The sequence below is a fragment of the Indicator indicator genome, unplaced genomic scaffold, assembly GCF_027791375.1.
Source record: "Indicator indicator isolate 239-I01 unplaced genomic scaffold, UM_Iind_1.1 iindUn_scaffold_65, whole genome shotgun sequence".
Taxonomy (NCBI): Eukaryota; Metazoa; Chordata; class Aves; order Piciformes; family Indicatoridae; genus Indicator; species Indicator indicator.
The window spans coordinates 218,163-232,646 of record NW_026539196.1 but is presented as its reverse complement, the minus strand read 5'-3'; the positions used below and the strand labels follow the sequence as shown (position 1 = coordinate 232,646).

Here is a 14,484-nt window from a genome sequence, read left to right as displayed (position 1 = left end):
CGATGTGCCCACAGACGTATCCATGATGTGCTCACAGCTGTGTCCGTGCCGCTTTCACGTCCGTGTGCCCGGCGGTGCCCGCAGGCTGGCGGCAGCCCGGTGCCGGCCGTGGCGCGGTGCAGGCGCCGCAGCTGCCGCCGCATTTAGCTCTGCGGCTCCCTGCGGGCTTGGGCTCATCTGAGGACACGGCTGGCATCCGCCTGCGCATGAGCTGCAGCCGCCGCACCGCAGCCCCGCCGCGGGCGGCCGGGGCCTGGCCTGACCTCGGGACCGGCGGGGTGGGGGAAGGCTGGATCCCCGCCCACCAGGATCCCCGGCCCCTCGGGGAGCAGCTGCCAGTGCCCCCGGGGACCCCGTGCCGCTCTGTCCCCCCGGATGCGGGGCTGGGCAGCTGTCACGGAGCCGAGCGGGGGGCGTGGGGGGACAGCTGCGGGGGCCCCACATCCGTCGCAGTTGCTGCGTGTGGGGCAGGTGCGGGCAGCGCTTGGTCCGGGTGGGGCCCCGGGAGCAGCTGTGGGGCTGGGGCCCCCAGCAGGGTCGCCCCCTAGGCCCCGCATGGCAGCTGCAGCGAGGGGCAGGGGATGCCTAGTGCCAGCCACACCCTGCCTGGTGCTGGAGAGAGGCAGCCGGGAGGGAGGACACCCAGGGGGTGACAGTGACAATGCGGTGGTGCCTCCCCTGCCCACTCCATCACCAGCGGGGCCGGCGCGGGGCTGGTCCCAGGGCTCCTTCACCATCCCCAGGCTCCCAGAGCTGCTCCATCCCTCGGTCGCTGAAATCCACTCTCCCTTCCAGCCTTCGCTGTGACGCCGGGAAAGGCTCATCGTGCAGAATTGGCTTTTCTTATGACGCTCTTCTCCCCAACACATCACCCCCTCCAGCCCCGGCTCACTCCGGGCCTGGAGCGTTTGGGGCTTTTGGTTTTTTTGCCGTATTTTATCACGACCGTTACCAGCAACCGGCCCTCCTGCCTCTCGATAGCTCCCGGTGCCCCGAGCTCGGCACGAACCTGCCAGGGCTGCGGGGTCGGTGTTACCTCACTGGGGCTGCCTCTCTTATCCCTTACCCTACCGGGCAGGACCAGCCTTCGGTTCTGTACTTCCTGAGGCACACTGAGGGAACAGCTCCGAAACACCGCCCGGGCCCCGGCCGTACTCGGGAGGGACTCCCCCACGCCAGGCTCGGAGCAGTTTGTAACCCGCGTTTAGATCTATTCCCGGATGGGCCTCAAGCCCGAGCCGGTGGTGGCGGGGTTGACAGGGCAACCGGGCAGCAACCGGGCAGCAACCGGGCAGCAACCGGGCAGCAACCGGGCAGCAACCGGGCAGCAACCGGGCAGCAACCGGGCAGCTGCGTTCATCCCCGGCGGAGGCAGAGGGAGCTGTTGAGGCGGCGCTCACCGCGGTGCGTGGAGCAGCCCCGAGGTCGTGGGCCCTGCCCGGTGCCAAGCCCCACCGCCCCGGGAGACCCCAGCTCGCGTCGGAACAGGCACGGGGGGAGACCCGCTAAGGGTCCCAACAGAAACCACAGACGGCGAAACGGCAGCCGGAGCGTGGTGCCCGCCTATAACAGCAGAGCTGGCCAAGCCCCCACCCCCCTCAGCACCACATCCACCGCCTTCCCAGCTCGGTGCAAACAAACAACATGGGGGCGGGGGCAGAGAATGGGCGGGAAAGGCTACTCTCCTTCCATTGGCTATAATAACTGCCTGTCTGTTTAGCACCGCCTCCCGAGAGCCAGACTCTGCCTTTCTATTGGTGAAAGATCACGTCACTCCTCTGCACCGCCCACCGGCTGGAAGCCGTCGGGCACGGCCCCCCGCCCTCACCCCTGCGTGCCGTGTGCAAAGGAAAAACAGCCGTTAAACGGGCCGCTGGGCGGAGCCAGAGAGGGGCCAAGAAATGGCTCCGTGATTGGTGGCAGCGGCATGTTCAAACTAGTATGGGAACTGTTGATTGGCTGGAGGTGGCCGCGGCAGGCCGGGCTCCCTCCTCGCGCTCGGGCGGGTTATTGTCTGGAGGCTCCTGAGGCGGCTCCAGCGCGGACGTGGGACCGGAGCGGCGACACCATGGTGAGGGCCGGGGGGAGGTGGGGTCGGCGCCTCCGGGGGGTGCCGGAGCTGGGGGGAGGCTTGAGCTGAGGAAGCCACTTCCCCGCCGGACCCGGCGGTGGCGGGGGACTGGGGAGGGGGAGCCGGAGCCGCCGCTGTCATCCGGAGCTATGGCTGGGGTCCTGCGCCACTCGGTGAAAGGCCGTGGGGAGTGAACGGGTGGCTCCCGGACAGTCTCTGTCACGGATCCGTGACCTTGGACACGGCGCCGCAGCCTGCCCTGCCCTCCTTGCGGGGTCCCCGGGGGACTCCCGCGGACCAGGCGCCCAACACCGCTTTGGTGTCTGTGCTCCTCGCTTCTGGGGCCGCCGCTGTTGTCTGACCGGAGTCACGAGTGGCGAGAGCCTCTCGGGAGGGGGTTTGAGCCACTTCCCCCAGACCTCAGCCCCAGCGACCGGGCCGGCGGGGCCAGTGACTCTATTGTGCTGTCAGAGAGCCGGCAGACGCTGGGACTCCTCTGTTTAATCCTTTTTTTTTTTTTTTTTTTTTTTGAGGAAACAGTCTCTTTTACTGCTTCTTTCCGCGCTTACGTCTTCTAAAAGTTGATTGCGTTGTAAGGAAGTGGCTGTAAGGGGCACAAAACGCAGTGAGCGCCTCGCCGGCGGCTGTCAAGTGGCTCAGCCGCCTGCCCCGGGTAGCCTCAGCTCCAGCGAGTTGTTGGTTTCCCAGCGAGTTGTTGGTTTCCCAGCGAGCTGTTGGTTTCCCAGCGAGTTGTTGGTTTCCACTCTTGGATCCTCACTGACGTCTCTGCGGATTGGCAGAGCTCGCTGGGGGCTCCTCAAGGCAAAAATCTCGTTTGGTGGAGAGGCAAACCCGGGGCTGAATCCTTCGTGGTGCCTCTTTCGGGGCCGAACCCTGCGGAATTGCCGCTTGTGGGGTCTGTAACTGTCGGTTAGGATCCCAGGAGGTTTCTGAGTGGGAGATAAGGGCTGAGGGTTGACGTGGAAACCTGCCGTGAGGTTATGCAACGCTCGCCGCAGAAAAACTTGTGCTCTGAATATCTTCCAACTTGTGGCGATGGAGACAAAAAGTTGCCTTTTGAAGCCTTTTACTGCTTTCTGAAGCAACAAGAAGGGGAGAAGGAAAACAAACAAAAAAAAAAAAGAAGCTGTTTACCTGCTGCGAGAGACCAGCGAGTTGGATAAGCGGCTGCCGTGGGGAGAAGGCGAGGGGGCGGCGGCTCCGCGTTCCTCTGCCCGTCAGCACCGGGCTGCCTGGATGAGAAAGCGAACCGAGGCCGTCTCGTTAGTCTAGGAGGTCTCGTTCTGCGGCGGCGGGTGGACGAGCCCCTGAGGGAGCTGTCAGCGGGCTGGGCTGTTGTGGCGTTTCCTCTGTGAACCCTGTCGAGGGTTGGTGAAGGTGGAGACGAGCCTGGAGACTTCTGTTGGCAGGCTTCTGCTTCATCAAATGTCACTTAAAGAGCAGTCGGGTGGGGAGCTGCCGGCTGGAAAACTTCCCAGAGAAGTGGGAAGGTTCACAGCTGGCTGATAAAAGCCCGTGGTGTGAGCAGGAAGGGCTCTCCTGGAGCTGTCAGATATTCCCAGAGTGAGGAACTATCCCCAAATGCCCCCCCCCAAAAGTTGAAGTTTTCTGATAAAAGGAACTCCTGACGCTTTGCTGCTGCAGAGTGATTCTGGATACATCTTCCTCAGCCTCCCTACAAACCAGAGACACCTGCTTCTAAAGACCACCCCAGGTGTGGTGTTGGTCACCAAACCAGAACAGGTTTGCTGGGTCCTGCAGCCAAATTTCAGGATTTCATCTTGGATTCTGTATTTCTCTTATTTCTTTGATCTTTGGCTGAAACTCCCAGCTGGTGCTCACTCCTAGCCTGCTGGGACAGAGCAGCCCCCTGTTAACCACTTCCTCCTGGGATCTCTGGGTTCTCCTGAAGGAGTGGGAAGGGCTGACAGCAGCTTTTGGCTCCCTTGCAAGGAGCACAGTTCCTGCTTTTTAGCAGGGGATGGCAGTTGTGGGATCCATCTGTGGTGTAAAAATGGATTTGGTGTGTCCAGCTTGCTTGGGAGCTGCACTTTTTCCCTCTGTGGGACCCAGACATGACAGGCTGGGAGATGGAATTTTAGGGATTATAGTGGCTGTTGTTTGTTGATCAGGTTGGATTTGGGGTTCCCAAGGTGATTTGTCAGGCAGAAGAGGCAGGGTTTTCCTGGCTGCCCCCTCACCATCCTTAGGATCCTTGTCAGCTCTCATCAATGTTGCATTTCCTTCCATATCCCTAACATGGATCAGTTGCCTCCAGGCGGATGTGGGGTCCTGGCAAACCCTTGCTCAGTCCTTCAGTGTTTCTCAGCAGGTCCTAAACCCTCTTGTTTCAGATGTTTCAGCCATCTCCTGCAATGTGATTTTCATAATTTTGGGGTCTCTCCGGTGATTGTCCAGCCTGGAGCAGGGCAGCAATCTCCTTCAAATCCCACAGGCTGGGCTGCAGGTTCCTCCAGACAGAGACTTGTGTCAGCACTTGCCTTGAGTCTGGAACCAAACTCTTCTCCTGACTGCTGCTGCAAAAAACAATAACAAACCTGCAGTTTTGGGGCTGTTTCCCTCCTGCTTGGCATTTTGTGGAAAACAGCAGGAACAGGAAGTGAGGGAGAGATGCAGCTGGGGAGATAAAACAGCTCCTGCACCCCTTGAATTTGGGTTGTTTTGGGTCATTGAAGAGGCCACACCTTGCCTGCGAGGAGCTGGTGTGCTGTGGACTGACAGCACTGCAGGTCTCTCAGTTAATTAGGATTAATTAATGATGCCTTTTTCTCTGGCAGGCTGGTGGCAAGGCGGGAAAGGACAGCGGGAAGGCCAAGGCGAAGGCTGTGTCACGCTCCCAGAGAGCTGGGCTGCAGGTATGGCACAGCCCAGTCCCTGAGCTCCTCATAAACTGGGAATTTTGGAGTAAACCCCAAATTCTGGGAGGGAGCTCATACCCAGACCTCTCTTTTTTTGGGGTGGAAACATAATGATTTGTGACTGGTGGTGTGACTAGGGGAGGACTTAGTTACTAGGTGCTAGGTGATACTGAGGAGGTGTTACTAGGGTGGTGTTACTAGGGAGGGCTTAGTTACTAGTGCCTAGGTGTTCCTAGGAGGACCCAGGCTTGCAGGGCCCTTGTGTCCAGGCTCAGACAGGAACCTACAGGGAGGGTGTGAGGATTAATTTGGGTAATTACTAATTATAGAATGGTCTGGGCTGGAAGGGACCTCCAAAGCTCATCTAGTCTGACCTCCCCACAGTCAGCAGGGACACCCCCAACTAGATCAGGCTGTCCAGGGCCTTGTCGAGCCTCACCTTGAATGTCTTCAGGGAAGGAGCCTCAACCACCTCCCTGGGCAACCTGTTCCAGTGTTCCAGCAGCCTCATACTCTGGGAAAAGTGGTGAGGATCTGCTGGTGCATCCATTTGTAACAGGAGCTCTTGGAAGTCGTAGGCAAGGGCAGGGTTGGGGAATCCCGGGCCAAAATGAAGGATTAGTTGTGGCAGTGTGTAGGAGGCTAAGGAGGTGTCTCTTGCTCCCGCCCCAGTTCCCCGTGGGGCGCATCCATCGGCACCTCAAGACTCGCACAACCAGCCATGGGCGAGTGGGCGCCACCGCCGCCGTCTACAGCGCGGCCATCCTGGAGTACCTCACTGCTGAGGTGAGTCCCAGGCTGCTCCCCCTGCCTCCCTCCTTCCCAGATCCCAGTTCCTTCTCCTTCGGAATCCCCAGTGTCTTCCCCATGTCCTGACAGGTGCTGGAGCTGGCAGGGAACGCATCAAAAGACCTGAAAGTCAAGCGGATCACTCCCCGCCACTTGCAGCTGGCCATCCGTGGGGATGAGGAGCTGGATTCCCTGATCAAAGCCACCATTGCTGGAGGAGGTGAGTATTGCTCCCTCCTCCCTCTCCCAAACTGGGAATTGCACTGAGGAGAAAGGAAGCCAAACTGGGCATCGCTGACGAATACCAGAGTGCGGGAGGGATCCATCACCAAACATTAGGGGCGGATCAGGGATTTCTCAGAGCTTTAGGAAGTGTGTGAGAATCCCATGGGAATTTTCCTCCTCTCTCCACAGGTGTCATCCCCCACATCCACAAGTCTCTGATCGGAAAGAAGGGACAACAAAAAACAGCATGAAGAGGGGAAGATGTGCAGCGGCCTGCTCCCTCCTGCCGCCGTCACCGTACCTGGGACAGAAGAAACCTTGGGAATCCCTGGAATTTTTTTTTTAAGGCATAGTTGAAAGGAGGAGCATAGACAACTGACTGTAGAGAGGAGATGCAGGCTGTAGAGTCGAGGGGGGGTGTGCAGGTGTACCTGTGGGGGTGGTGGGCAGGGGCAGGGAAGCAGGGGGGGGGTTGGCTGCTCCCTGGGGTTTTATACAAATGTGGGCTGGATAAACCATTTTTTACAGAAAAAATCCCCACCTCTCCCCTGCTGTTGTCATGGGGGGAAGCCCCGGGAGGTGTAGGGGGTGCTGGCAGAGGGGTGAAAGCCGAGGTGCATGCACACGCACCCACACCCGGCTGGGAGCCCCTCGGGTGCTGGTGCTCACCCCGGGCCCGGCGCTTTCCCGCGCCAAATGCAAATGTTTCTCCGTCCTTTATGCAAATGTACAGTCTCGTTGCTCCGCCCCATATGCAAATACACGGGAGGGGTGGGGCGTGCCCCAGGACTCCGCCTTCGGGCCCTGCCCCTGGTGGCTCTGAGACACGGCTGGGGCGGGGGGTACTGGACGGGATCGTCTGTCCTGAGTGTTTGTTTGTCCTGAGCATCGAGGTCCTGGGAATTTGGGCTCTTTGTGCATCCTGAGTGTTCCGTCTGCCCTGTGCATGTGGGTACCAGGTGTCCATCTGTCCTGTGTGTCTTGTTTATCCTGGGCACTGGGGTCCTGGGAATGGTGTCTGTCTGCCTGCCCTGAGCATGTGGGGCACGGGTGTCAAGTCTGTCTGATACAGATGTCCATCGGGCCTAGGTGTCCCATCTGACCATCTGCCAGGTGCCCATCCTTGGCATTGTGGTCTTCAGTGCCTGTCTGTCCTGCTATCAGAATCCTGTCTGTGTGTCCATGGCACATGGGTTCCAGATGCCCATCTGAGCTGGCTGTGTGGGTTTTGGGGGTCCTGCCAGCCCTGGGCACATTGATGTCCATCTCTCCTGGGTGTTTTGTCTCTCCTCAGCATGGGGCACTGGTGGCTGGCTGCCCTTGGTGTCCATCTGGCTTGGGTGTGTGCTTCCCTGGTGTCTGTCTGTCCTGGCTGCACAGGTTCCTGCCCCCGCAATCCGTTGCTGTGGCCTGTCCCAGCACACCTTGTGCCCTGGGCACATGCCTGGGCTCAGCGTGCTGGTGCCTGACCCAGGGAGGGGCTGGGCCATGCCCTGCAGGCAGCCGGGCAGGTGCTGCAGGACAGGGGCAGGAGGAGGAGGGAGGGAGCCAGGAAGGCGCCAGCACTGGCAACACCAGTGGTTGGTTGCATCAGGTGCCGAAAGGCAGCAACGGCCCCGGGTGCTGCCATCACCCCGTTGCAACCTTAGCCCCGGCTTACAGGCCTGCAGCCCCACGGAGCCGGGACCGGGTGGTGGGGCCAGGCCTGTCCTGAGCCGCCTTGGCTGTGGTGCTGCCTGGGTCACAAGATGGTGGCAGAAGGTGTTGGGGTGGGGCGGGCAGCGTCGGGGGAGAGCGGGCGAGGCCGCGGAGCCGATGGGCAAGCCGGGGAAGGAGGGTAGTGGGCCGGGAGCCGGTGCCGTGGAGAACGGCCGTGGGGGAGGCGAGGAGCGGGAGGGGGGGCAAGGACAGCACAATGGCGGGACCGCGCAGCCCGCAAGATGGCGGCGGGGAGTAACCGTCCTCGCCGCCCGCGGACAGTACATTGCGCATGCGCGCTCCGCACCGCCCCAAGGCGCATGCGGCCACCGCCCGGCCGGGCCGAGCGGGCGATTCCATGTGGCAGCAGCGGGAGGGGTGGTGACACTGAGGCATGCCGCTTGCTGCCCACCCGCCGTGAGCCGGGGGCAGGGGAAAAAGCCTGACCGACCGTTCAACTTCTCTCGATGCCCGGCTGCCAGCGGGGGCCGCTGCCCAGTGGTGCCGGGGGAGGCCGCGCTCGGCATTACGTAACGCATCTCCCCCCGTCTGCCGGCAGTGGTTCCACCGCCTAGCCCCTGCCGTGCGTTTGGCGTTCTCCATTGGCTAAGCGAGGCGGTGAGGGTGGAGCCAGCAGAGTATAAATAGCGGCGGGACTGCGGGCGCTTCTCTTAGTCTGCCGCTGCCGTTCCAGCGTTTCTGGGATTTTGTGACCCCGCCTGCTGCCGCCGAGCCGCTTCATCCTTGTTTCTATTTCTTCTGCGCCATGAACGGGCAACTGAATGGCTTCCATGAGGTGTTCATCGAGGAGGGCACGTTCCTCTTCACCTCTGAGTCCGTGGGCGAGGGGCACCCAGGTGCGGGCCGAGGCGGTGGGGAGGCCAACGCGCAGGCGCGGCCTGGCGACGGGGTGGGAGGAGGCGAACGGGGCGGGTTGGGGAGGGTTGGGGGCGCGCCCGGTGAGTGTCAGGGGATGGGGGTCGTGGTGAACAGGTTTGGGGGGGGCGCGGTGACGCCAGCGGGCGCGCGCGCAGTGCGGGGCGGCGCGCGCCGCATTGCGGGCCTCGGCGCGCACGTGCTTCCCGCCGTGGCGGCGGGGGGGGGCGGGGGGCCAGCTGTGGAACGGACACGACACGGGGGGCCGCGACACGCACCGGGGGTGGAGGGAGAGCTGGGGGTGTCGCTGGTACCGGCTGACGTAACGGCGGCTGGGGAGGGCTGCCGTGACTCAGCCGTGAGTAAGCAGTGCCCGGGGGGGCGGCAGGACCCCCGTGTGTGTTGCCCATTGCGGCCCCGGTGTGTCCCAGTGACAGCCGCGGTGCCGCGGATCTGCCCCCGGGCTGTCCTGGGTCGCAGTGTGGCTGCCCGGGCCGTGACAGGCCCTGGCAAACACACGCACCCCCTCCGCCGCTGCCTCTCAGCATCCAGGGCAGGATGCCACCCCCCGCGCTCCCTGAGCCCCCCCCATGGGGATCCGTGGCTCTCCGGCCCCTCACCCAGCGCCCATCACGGTGATGGAGCATCCTTGCCACCCTGCCTTATCCGGATGTGCTCTCTGCCCTGCAAGTGGAGAGTCAGGACCCCCAAGGGACTGTTTTGGGGCCGCCCCAGCTCCCAGACCGTGTGCCAGTGCGGTGCCACGGCGTGCCGGGCTCCCTTCTGTCTTTGTGCTCACCAGTTTGGGCACATGACTGGAAATAGCTGCGCGGGCAGCTGCCAGCACCTACTGCCCGGGGGCTCCCCGTGTCCTCCCCCGGCATGTGCTGCTTGGGGGCTCCCCGATTCCCCCCCAGCACCTGCTCCTTGAGTGCTCCCTGTTTCCCTGCACACCCCGCAGAGGTTTTCCCATCACCTCACAGTGCAGGTCACACCACTGTAGCCGCTGGCGTAGCCAGAGCCCCCTGAGCAGTCTGGGGCCCCCCCAACCCCCGGATTAAGTGCTGCTGGAAGAGAACAGGGAGCTGAGCTCCTGTGTGTGGGTGCAAGGTCTGTTCCATTACTGTTTCACCCCACAATGCAGCCATGGCAGCTGCTATACCCCACCTCTGGCAAGCACTGCCTCATCTTCCGTACATCCAGCTGGAAAGGTCCCTGCCAAGGATGGCGCAGTCAGAGCGCTGCTTGGGCAGCTCCTGGAGCAGGAACCAGAGCCCTTCCAGAACAAATCATTCCAGGGGGTGCTGGGGGGAACTGGGCAACCCCTGGGAGCTGCTGGCACCAGGCAGTCCCTGGGGTGGGGGGGGTGGGGGCAAAGCTGGCATGCTGTGGGACGCCAGGGCTGGGATGTTGGTCCTCTTTGGCACTGCTGTAGGTGGCTGATCCCAGTTCCTGAGCTGACTGGCACTAGAGCTTAACTGGTAAATGCCTGGAATTCCAGGCTCATAACCCAGCTGGGGGCAAGGCAGGGCTGTGCCTGGCAGGAGGCTTACAGGGAGGCCTGGGCTCTGCTGCCCAGGGCTGGCAGCTCAGGAAGGAAGGGCTGGGCTGGGCTGTGCTGTGCTGTGACACTGTGTCCCTCACCAGATAAAATCTGTGACCAAATCAGTGATGCCGTGCTGGATGCTCACCTCAAGCAGGACCCTGATGCCAAGGTGGCATGCGGTGAGTAGCTCCCTGGGGCCCAGGCAGTGACGTGGGCACTGTGGGGGTGGCGCCAGTGCTGATGCTGTCCCTGTGCCCTGCAGAAACGGTGGCCAAAACAGGGATGATCCTGCTGGCAGGGGAGATCACCTCCAGGGCTGCTGTCGACTACCAGAAGGTGGTGAGGGACACCATCAAGCACATCGGTTATGATGACTCCTCCAAAGGTTGGTGCTGCTGGGGGTGGTGCCTGGCTGGGTGCCACCCTGGGGTTTGGTTCCCCAGGCTCTCACCACAGCCTCTGCTCTGCCCCAGGCTTTGACTACAAGACCTGCAACGTGCTGGTGGCCCTGGAGCAGCAGTCCCCTGACATCGCCCAGGGTGTCCACCTGGATCGCAGCGAGGAGGACATTGGTGCTGGGGACCAGGTGAGTTTGGCTGGGAGGAGTCCAGGTAGAGTGCCCAGGTGGGCAAGAAGGGCAGCAGCAGCCTGGCCTGGAGCAGCAGTGGGGTGGGCAGCAGGAGCAGGGCAGGGATTGTGCCCCTGGGCTGGGCACTGGGGAGGCCACAGCTGGAAGCCTGGGGTCAGGGTTGGGCTCTCAGTGCCAGAAGGACTTTGAGGGCTGGAGCAGGGCCAGAGAAGGGAACAGAGCTGGGGAAGGGTCTGGAGAAGAGGCTGGGGAGGAGCAGCTGAGGGAGCTGGGGGGGTTGAGGCTGGAGAAGAGGAGGCTGAGGGAGACCTCATTGCTCTCTACAGCTCCTGAGAGGAGGCTGGAGCCAGGGGGGGTTGGGCTCTGCTCCCAGGGAACAAGTGATGGGAGGAGAGGAAATGGCCTCAGGCTGCCCCAGGGGAGGTTCAGGTTGGCCATGAGGAACAATTTCCTCCTGGAAAGGGTTGTCCAGGCCTGGCCCAGGCTGCCCAGGGCAGTGGTGCAGGTGGCTGGAGGGGTTCCAGAGCCCTGGAGCTGTGGTGCTGAGGCCATGGGGTGGTGGTGCTGGGGCAGTGCTGGGCTCAGGGCTGGACTGGGTGATCTCAAAGACCTTTCCCACCCTTCTACTCACTTCCTCCTCCCTGTACCCCAGGGCCTGATGTTCGGCTATGCCACAGACGAGACGGAGGAGTGCATGCCCCTGACCATCGTCCTGGCACACAAGCTCAACGCCAAGCTGGCCGAGCTGCGCCGCAACGGCACCTTGGCCTGGCTGCGGCCCGACTCCAAGACCCAGGTGAGAGGAGCTGGCTGGCAGGGAGCTCCCTCCCAGCACCTTGAAGGTGCCCAGCAGCAGCCCCCCGAGCTGACGCCCGCCTCGCCCCGCAGGTGACGGTGCAGTACATGCAGGACCGCGGCGCCGTCATCCCCATCCGCGTGCACACCATCGTCATCTCGGTGCAGCACGATGAGGAGGTCTGCCTGGACGAGATGAGAGACGCCCTGAAGGAGAAGGTCATCAAGGCAGTGGTGCCAGCCAAGTACCTGGACGAGGACACCATCTACCACCTGCAGCCCAGCGGCCGCTTCGTCATTGGCGGCCCCCAGGTAGCCCCAGAATCACAGCGGCACAGAGAGTGGGCAGGGCTGGGAGGGAGCTCCAGAGGGCATCCAGTGCCAGCCCCTGGCAGCCGGCAGGGACATCCTCAGCTGGAGCAGGCTGTCCACAGCCCTGGTCCAGCTTCACTTGGGATAGCTCCAGGGATGGGGCCTCGACCATCAGCAGCTTTCTGGCCAAGCTGTGGTGGTGATGGTGGTGGCAGTGGGGGCATAGCAGTGCTGGTGATGGTGGCACAGTGGTGGTGGCACAGAGGGCATAGTAGTGGTAGTGATGGTGGTATGGTGGTGGCAGTGGGGGCATAGTAGTAGTGGTGGCATGGTGGTGCTGGCGGCGGGGCGTGGGTGGCACCGTGGTGACCGCTGCTGTTCCCTCGGCAGGGTGACGCAGGCCTGACCGGCCGCAAGATCATTGTGGACACCTATGGGGGGTGGGGGGCGCACGGGGGCGGAGCCTTCTCGGGCAAGGACTACACCAAGGTCGATCGCTCGGCCGCCTACGCCGCGCGCTGGGTCGCCAAGTCCCTCATCAAGGCTGGGCTGTGCCGCAGGGTGCTGGTGCAGGTGGGTGGTGCCAGGGGGTCCTCCTCTCCTCCTCCAGGGGGTCCTTCTCCCCTCCTCCAGAGGTCCCCTCCCCTTCTCCAGGGGGTCCTTCTCTCCTCCTCCAGAGATCCCCTCCCCTTCTCCAGGGGGTCCCCCTCCCCTCCTCCAGGGGGTCCCTCTCTCCTCCTCCAGGGGGTCCTTCTCTCCTCCTCCAGAGGTCCTTTCCCCTCCTCCAGAGGTCCACTCCCCTCCTCCAGGGGGTCCTTCTCTCCTCCTCCAGAGGTCCTTTCCCCTCCTCCAGAGGTCCACTCCCCTTCTCCAGGGGGTCCCCCTCCCCTTCTCCAGGGGGTCCCTCTCCCCTCCTCCAGAGGTCCTCTTCCCTCCTCCAGAGTCCTCTCCCCTTCTCCAGAGGTCGCCTCCCTCCTCCAGGGGGTCGCCCTCCAGGGATCCCCCTGCTCTCCTCCAGGGGTGTTTGGGAGGGGACACTCCAAGAACTGCTGTGCCTCCCCCTCAGGTCTCCTATGCCATTGGTGTCTCCCACCCCCTTTCCATCTCCATCTTCCACTACGGCACCTCGCAGAAGAGCGAGAGGGAGCTGCTGGAGATCGTCAAGAAGAACTTCGACCTGCGCCCAGGGGTCATCGTCAGGTAACGGGCACCGGGCACCGGGGGGGCACAGCTGGCACCTGGGGAGACTTTGCTGGGTACGGGGGGGACGCAAACAGCAGTGCTGGCAGAGGAAATGGTAGGGGGTGGGGTGTGGGTGGGGAGGGAGATGGTGGAGGGCCGGGGGTGTCCCCCTCCCACCCCCCCGGAGCAGCTGCGGTCGCCGCAGAGGACCTGGGCAGAGAGAAGAGCGAAGCGGGCACGGAGCCGGGGGGTGAGTACCACCCTCTGCCACCCCTGCGCTTGGAGCTTCTCCTGGGAGACCTCATGGGAGGAGAAGCTCCAACCGTGTGCCCCCCACATCCCCTCCTCTCCCTTCCCTTCCCCTGTTCTACTTCCTCTTTGCTCTTGGGGGCTTGGGGTGGGGAAGGGAGGGAGGTGACACCGAGGATGGTACAGAATGGGCATGAGGGTGTGAGAAAAAGAAAAAGACAGGTGCCAGGTTGGCACTGAGGGCTGGACTTGTATATTCCAGGGATCTGGATCTGAAGAAACCCCTTTATCAGAGGACTGCAGCTTATGGCCACTTTGGCAGGGACAGTTTCCCATGGGAAGTTCCCAAAAAGCTAAAATATTAAGGAAAAAAAAAAAGAAAAATCCCTAAAATCCTACATTTTTGTCAGGCCCTTACCCCCATCCCAACTGAGTGTAGGCTACAGAGAAGCTCATTGGGCTCTGGGCTTAAGAGTCCTTCCCCTGCCCCTCCCCTCCCCCAACCTTTAAACTTAATCCTATGTCCCCCCCACCCTCACCTCCTCTTTCCTCCTCCTCCTCCTCCTTTCTTTCTCTTTTTCTCTCAGCATCATTTGGGCTGTGTGGGGACCGCCCCCTCACCCTCCCAACTGCTTTTAAACTCTCTCAAGTGTGAGGTCTGAGCTCAGAGATGGCAAAACAAAAGGACCCCCCCCAAAAAAAAAAACTTCATCACTGGGGTCGTGGCCTCTCCCCTGTGACCCCCAGTGAGGGTCGGGGGGAGGCCACGACCCCAATAATGAAGTTCCAACCCCCCCCTCCAAAACTCCCTCACTTGGTGCTGGTTCAAACCTCTCTGAGGATGCACATTTGGGGGTGTGGGTGAAATACATTACCCCCCCCACACACCTCCCCCCACTCCTGAATGTGGAGGCAAAATGGTTTTGGTCTTTGTTTTTTTTTTTTTTCCTTCTTTGTAAGAAAGCTGAAGGTTGACCCCAAAACTGCACAACTTCTCCCTTCCCCCCTCTTAAACTGGTAGCTGGGGGGGGGGAAACCAAGGGGAAATTTTAGGGGTGAAAAAAAAGGGGGGGGAAGGGGGTTTGGGGTCCCTTTTTTGATACTTGAATGTTTTGGGTTTTTTTTTTCCCCTGTATTTATTGTGTGCTGAGGCCTGGGGGGGGTGTGAGTACAGAGAAGCTCCCCCCCGGGCTCAGACAGCAGCTGAAAGCCCCCTCCTCAATTACTTTTTTTTTTTTTTTTTTTTTTCTCC

The 14,484-nt window shown here is 61.8% G+C and overlaps 2 protein-coding genes across 2 annotated transcripts; both read left to right on the top strand.

Moving 5' to 3' along the window:
* Positions 1-2,041: 2,041 nt before the first annotated feature.
* LOC128980148 (histone H2A.V) lies at positions 2,042-6,405 on the top strand. The gene is made up of 4 exons (XM_054398596.1): positions 2,042-2,071; positions 4,891-4,968; positions 5,851-5,980; positions 6,175-6,405. Exons 1-4 carry the CDS (start codon positions 2,069-2,071, stop codon positions 6,234-6,236), a joined length of 273 nt encoding a protein of 90 aa, XP_054254571.1. The 5' UTR covers positions 2,042-2,068; the 3' UTR covers positions 6,237-6,405.
* Positions 6,406-8,372: 1,967 nt separating this feature from the next.
* Positions 8,373-14,279, top strand: MAT2A (methionine adenosyltransferase 2A). The gene is made up of 9 exons (XM_054398573.1): positions 8,373-8,540; positions 10,207-10,284; positions 10,368-10,490; positions 10,579-10,691; positions 11,347-11,490; positions 11,583-11,801; positions 12,192-12,374; positions 12,868-13,001; positions 13,495-14,279. The coding sequence occupies exons 1-9, from the start codon at positions 8,450-8,452 to the stop codon at positions 13,595-13,597; spliced, it is 1,188 nt and encodes a 395-aa protein (XP_054254548.1). The 5' UTR covers positions 8,373-8,449; the 3' UTR covers positions 13,598-14,279.
* Positions 14,280-14,484: the final 205 nt, after the last annotated feature.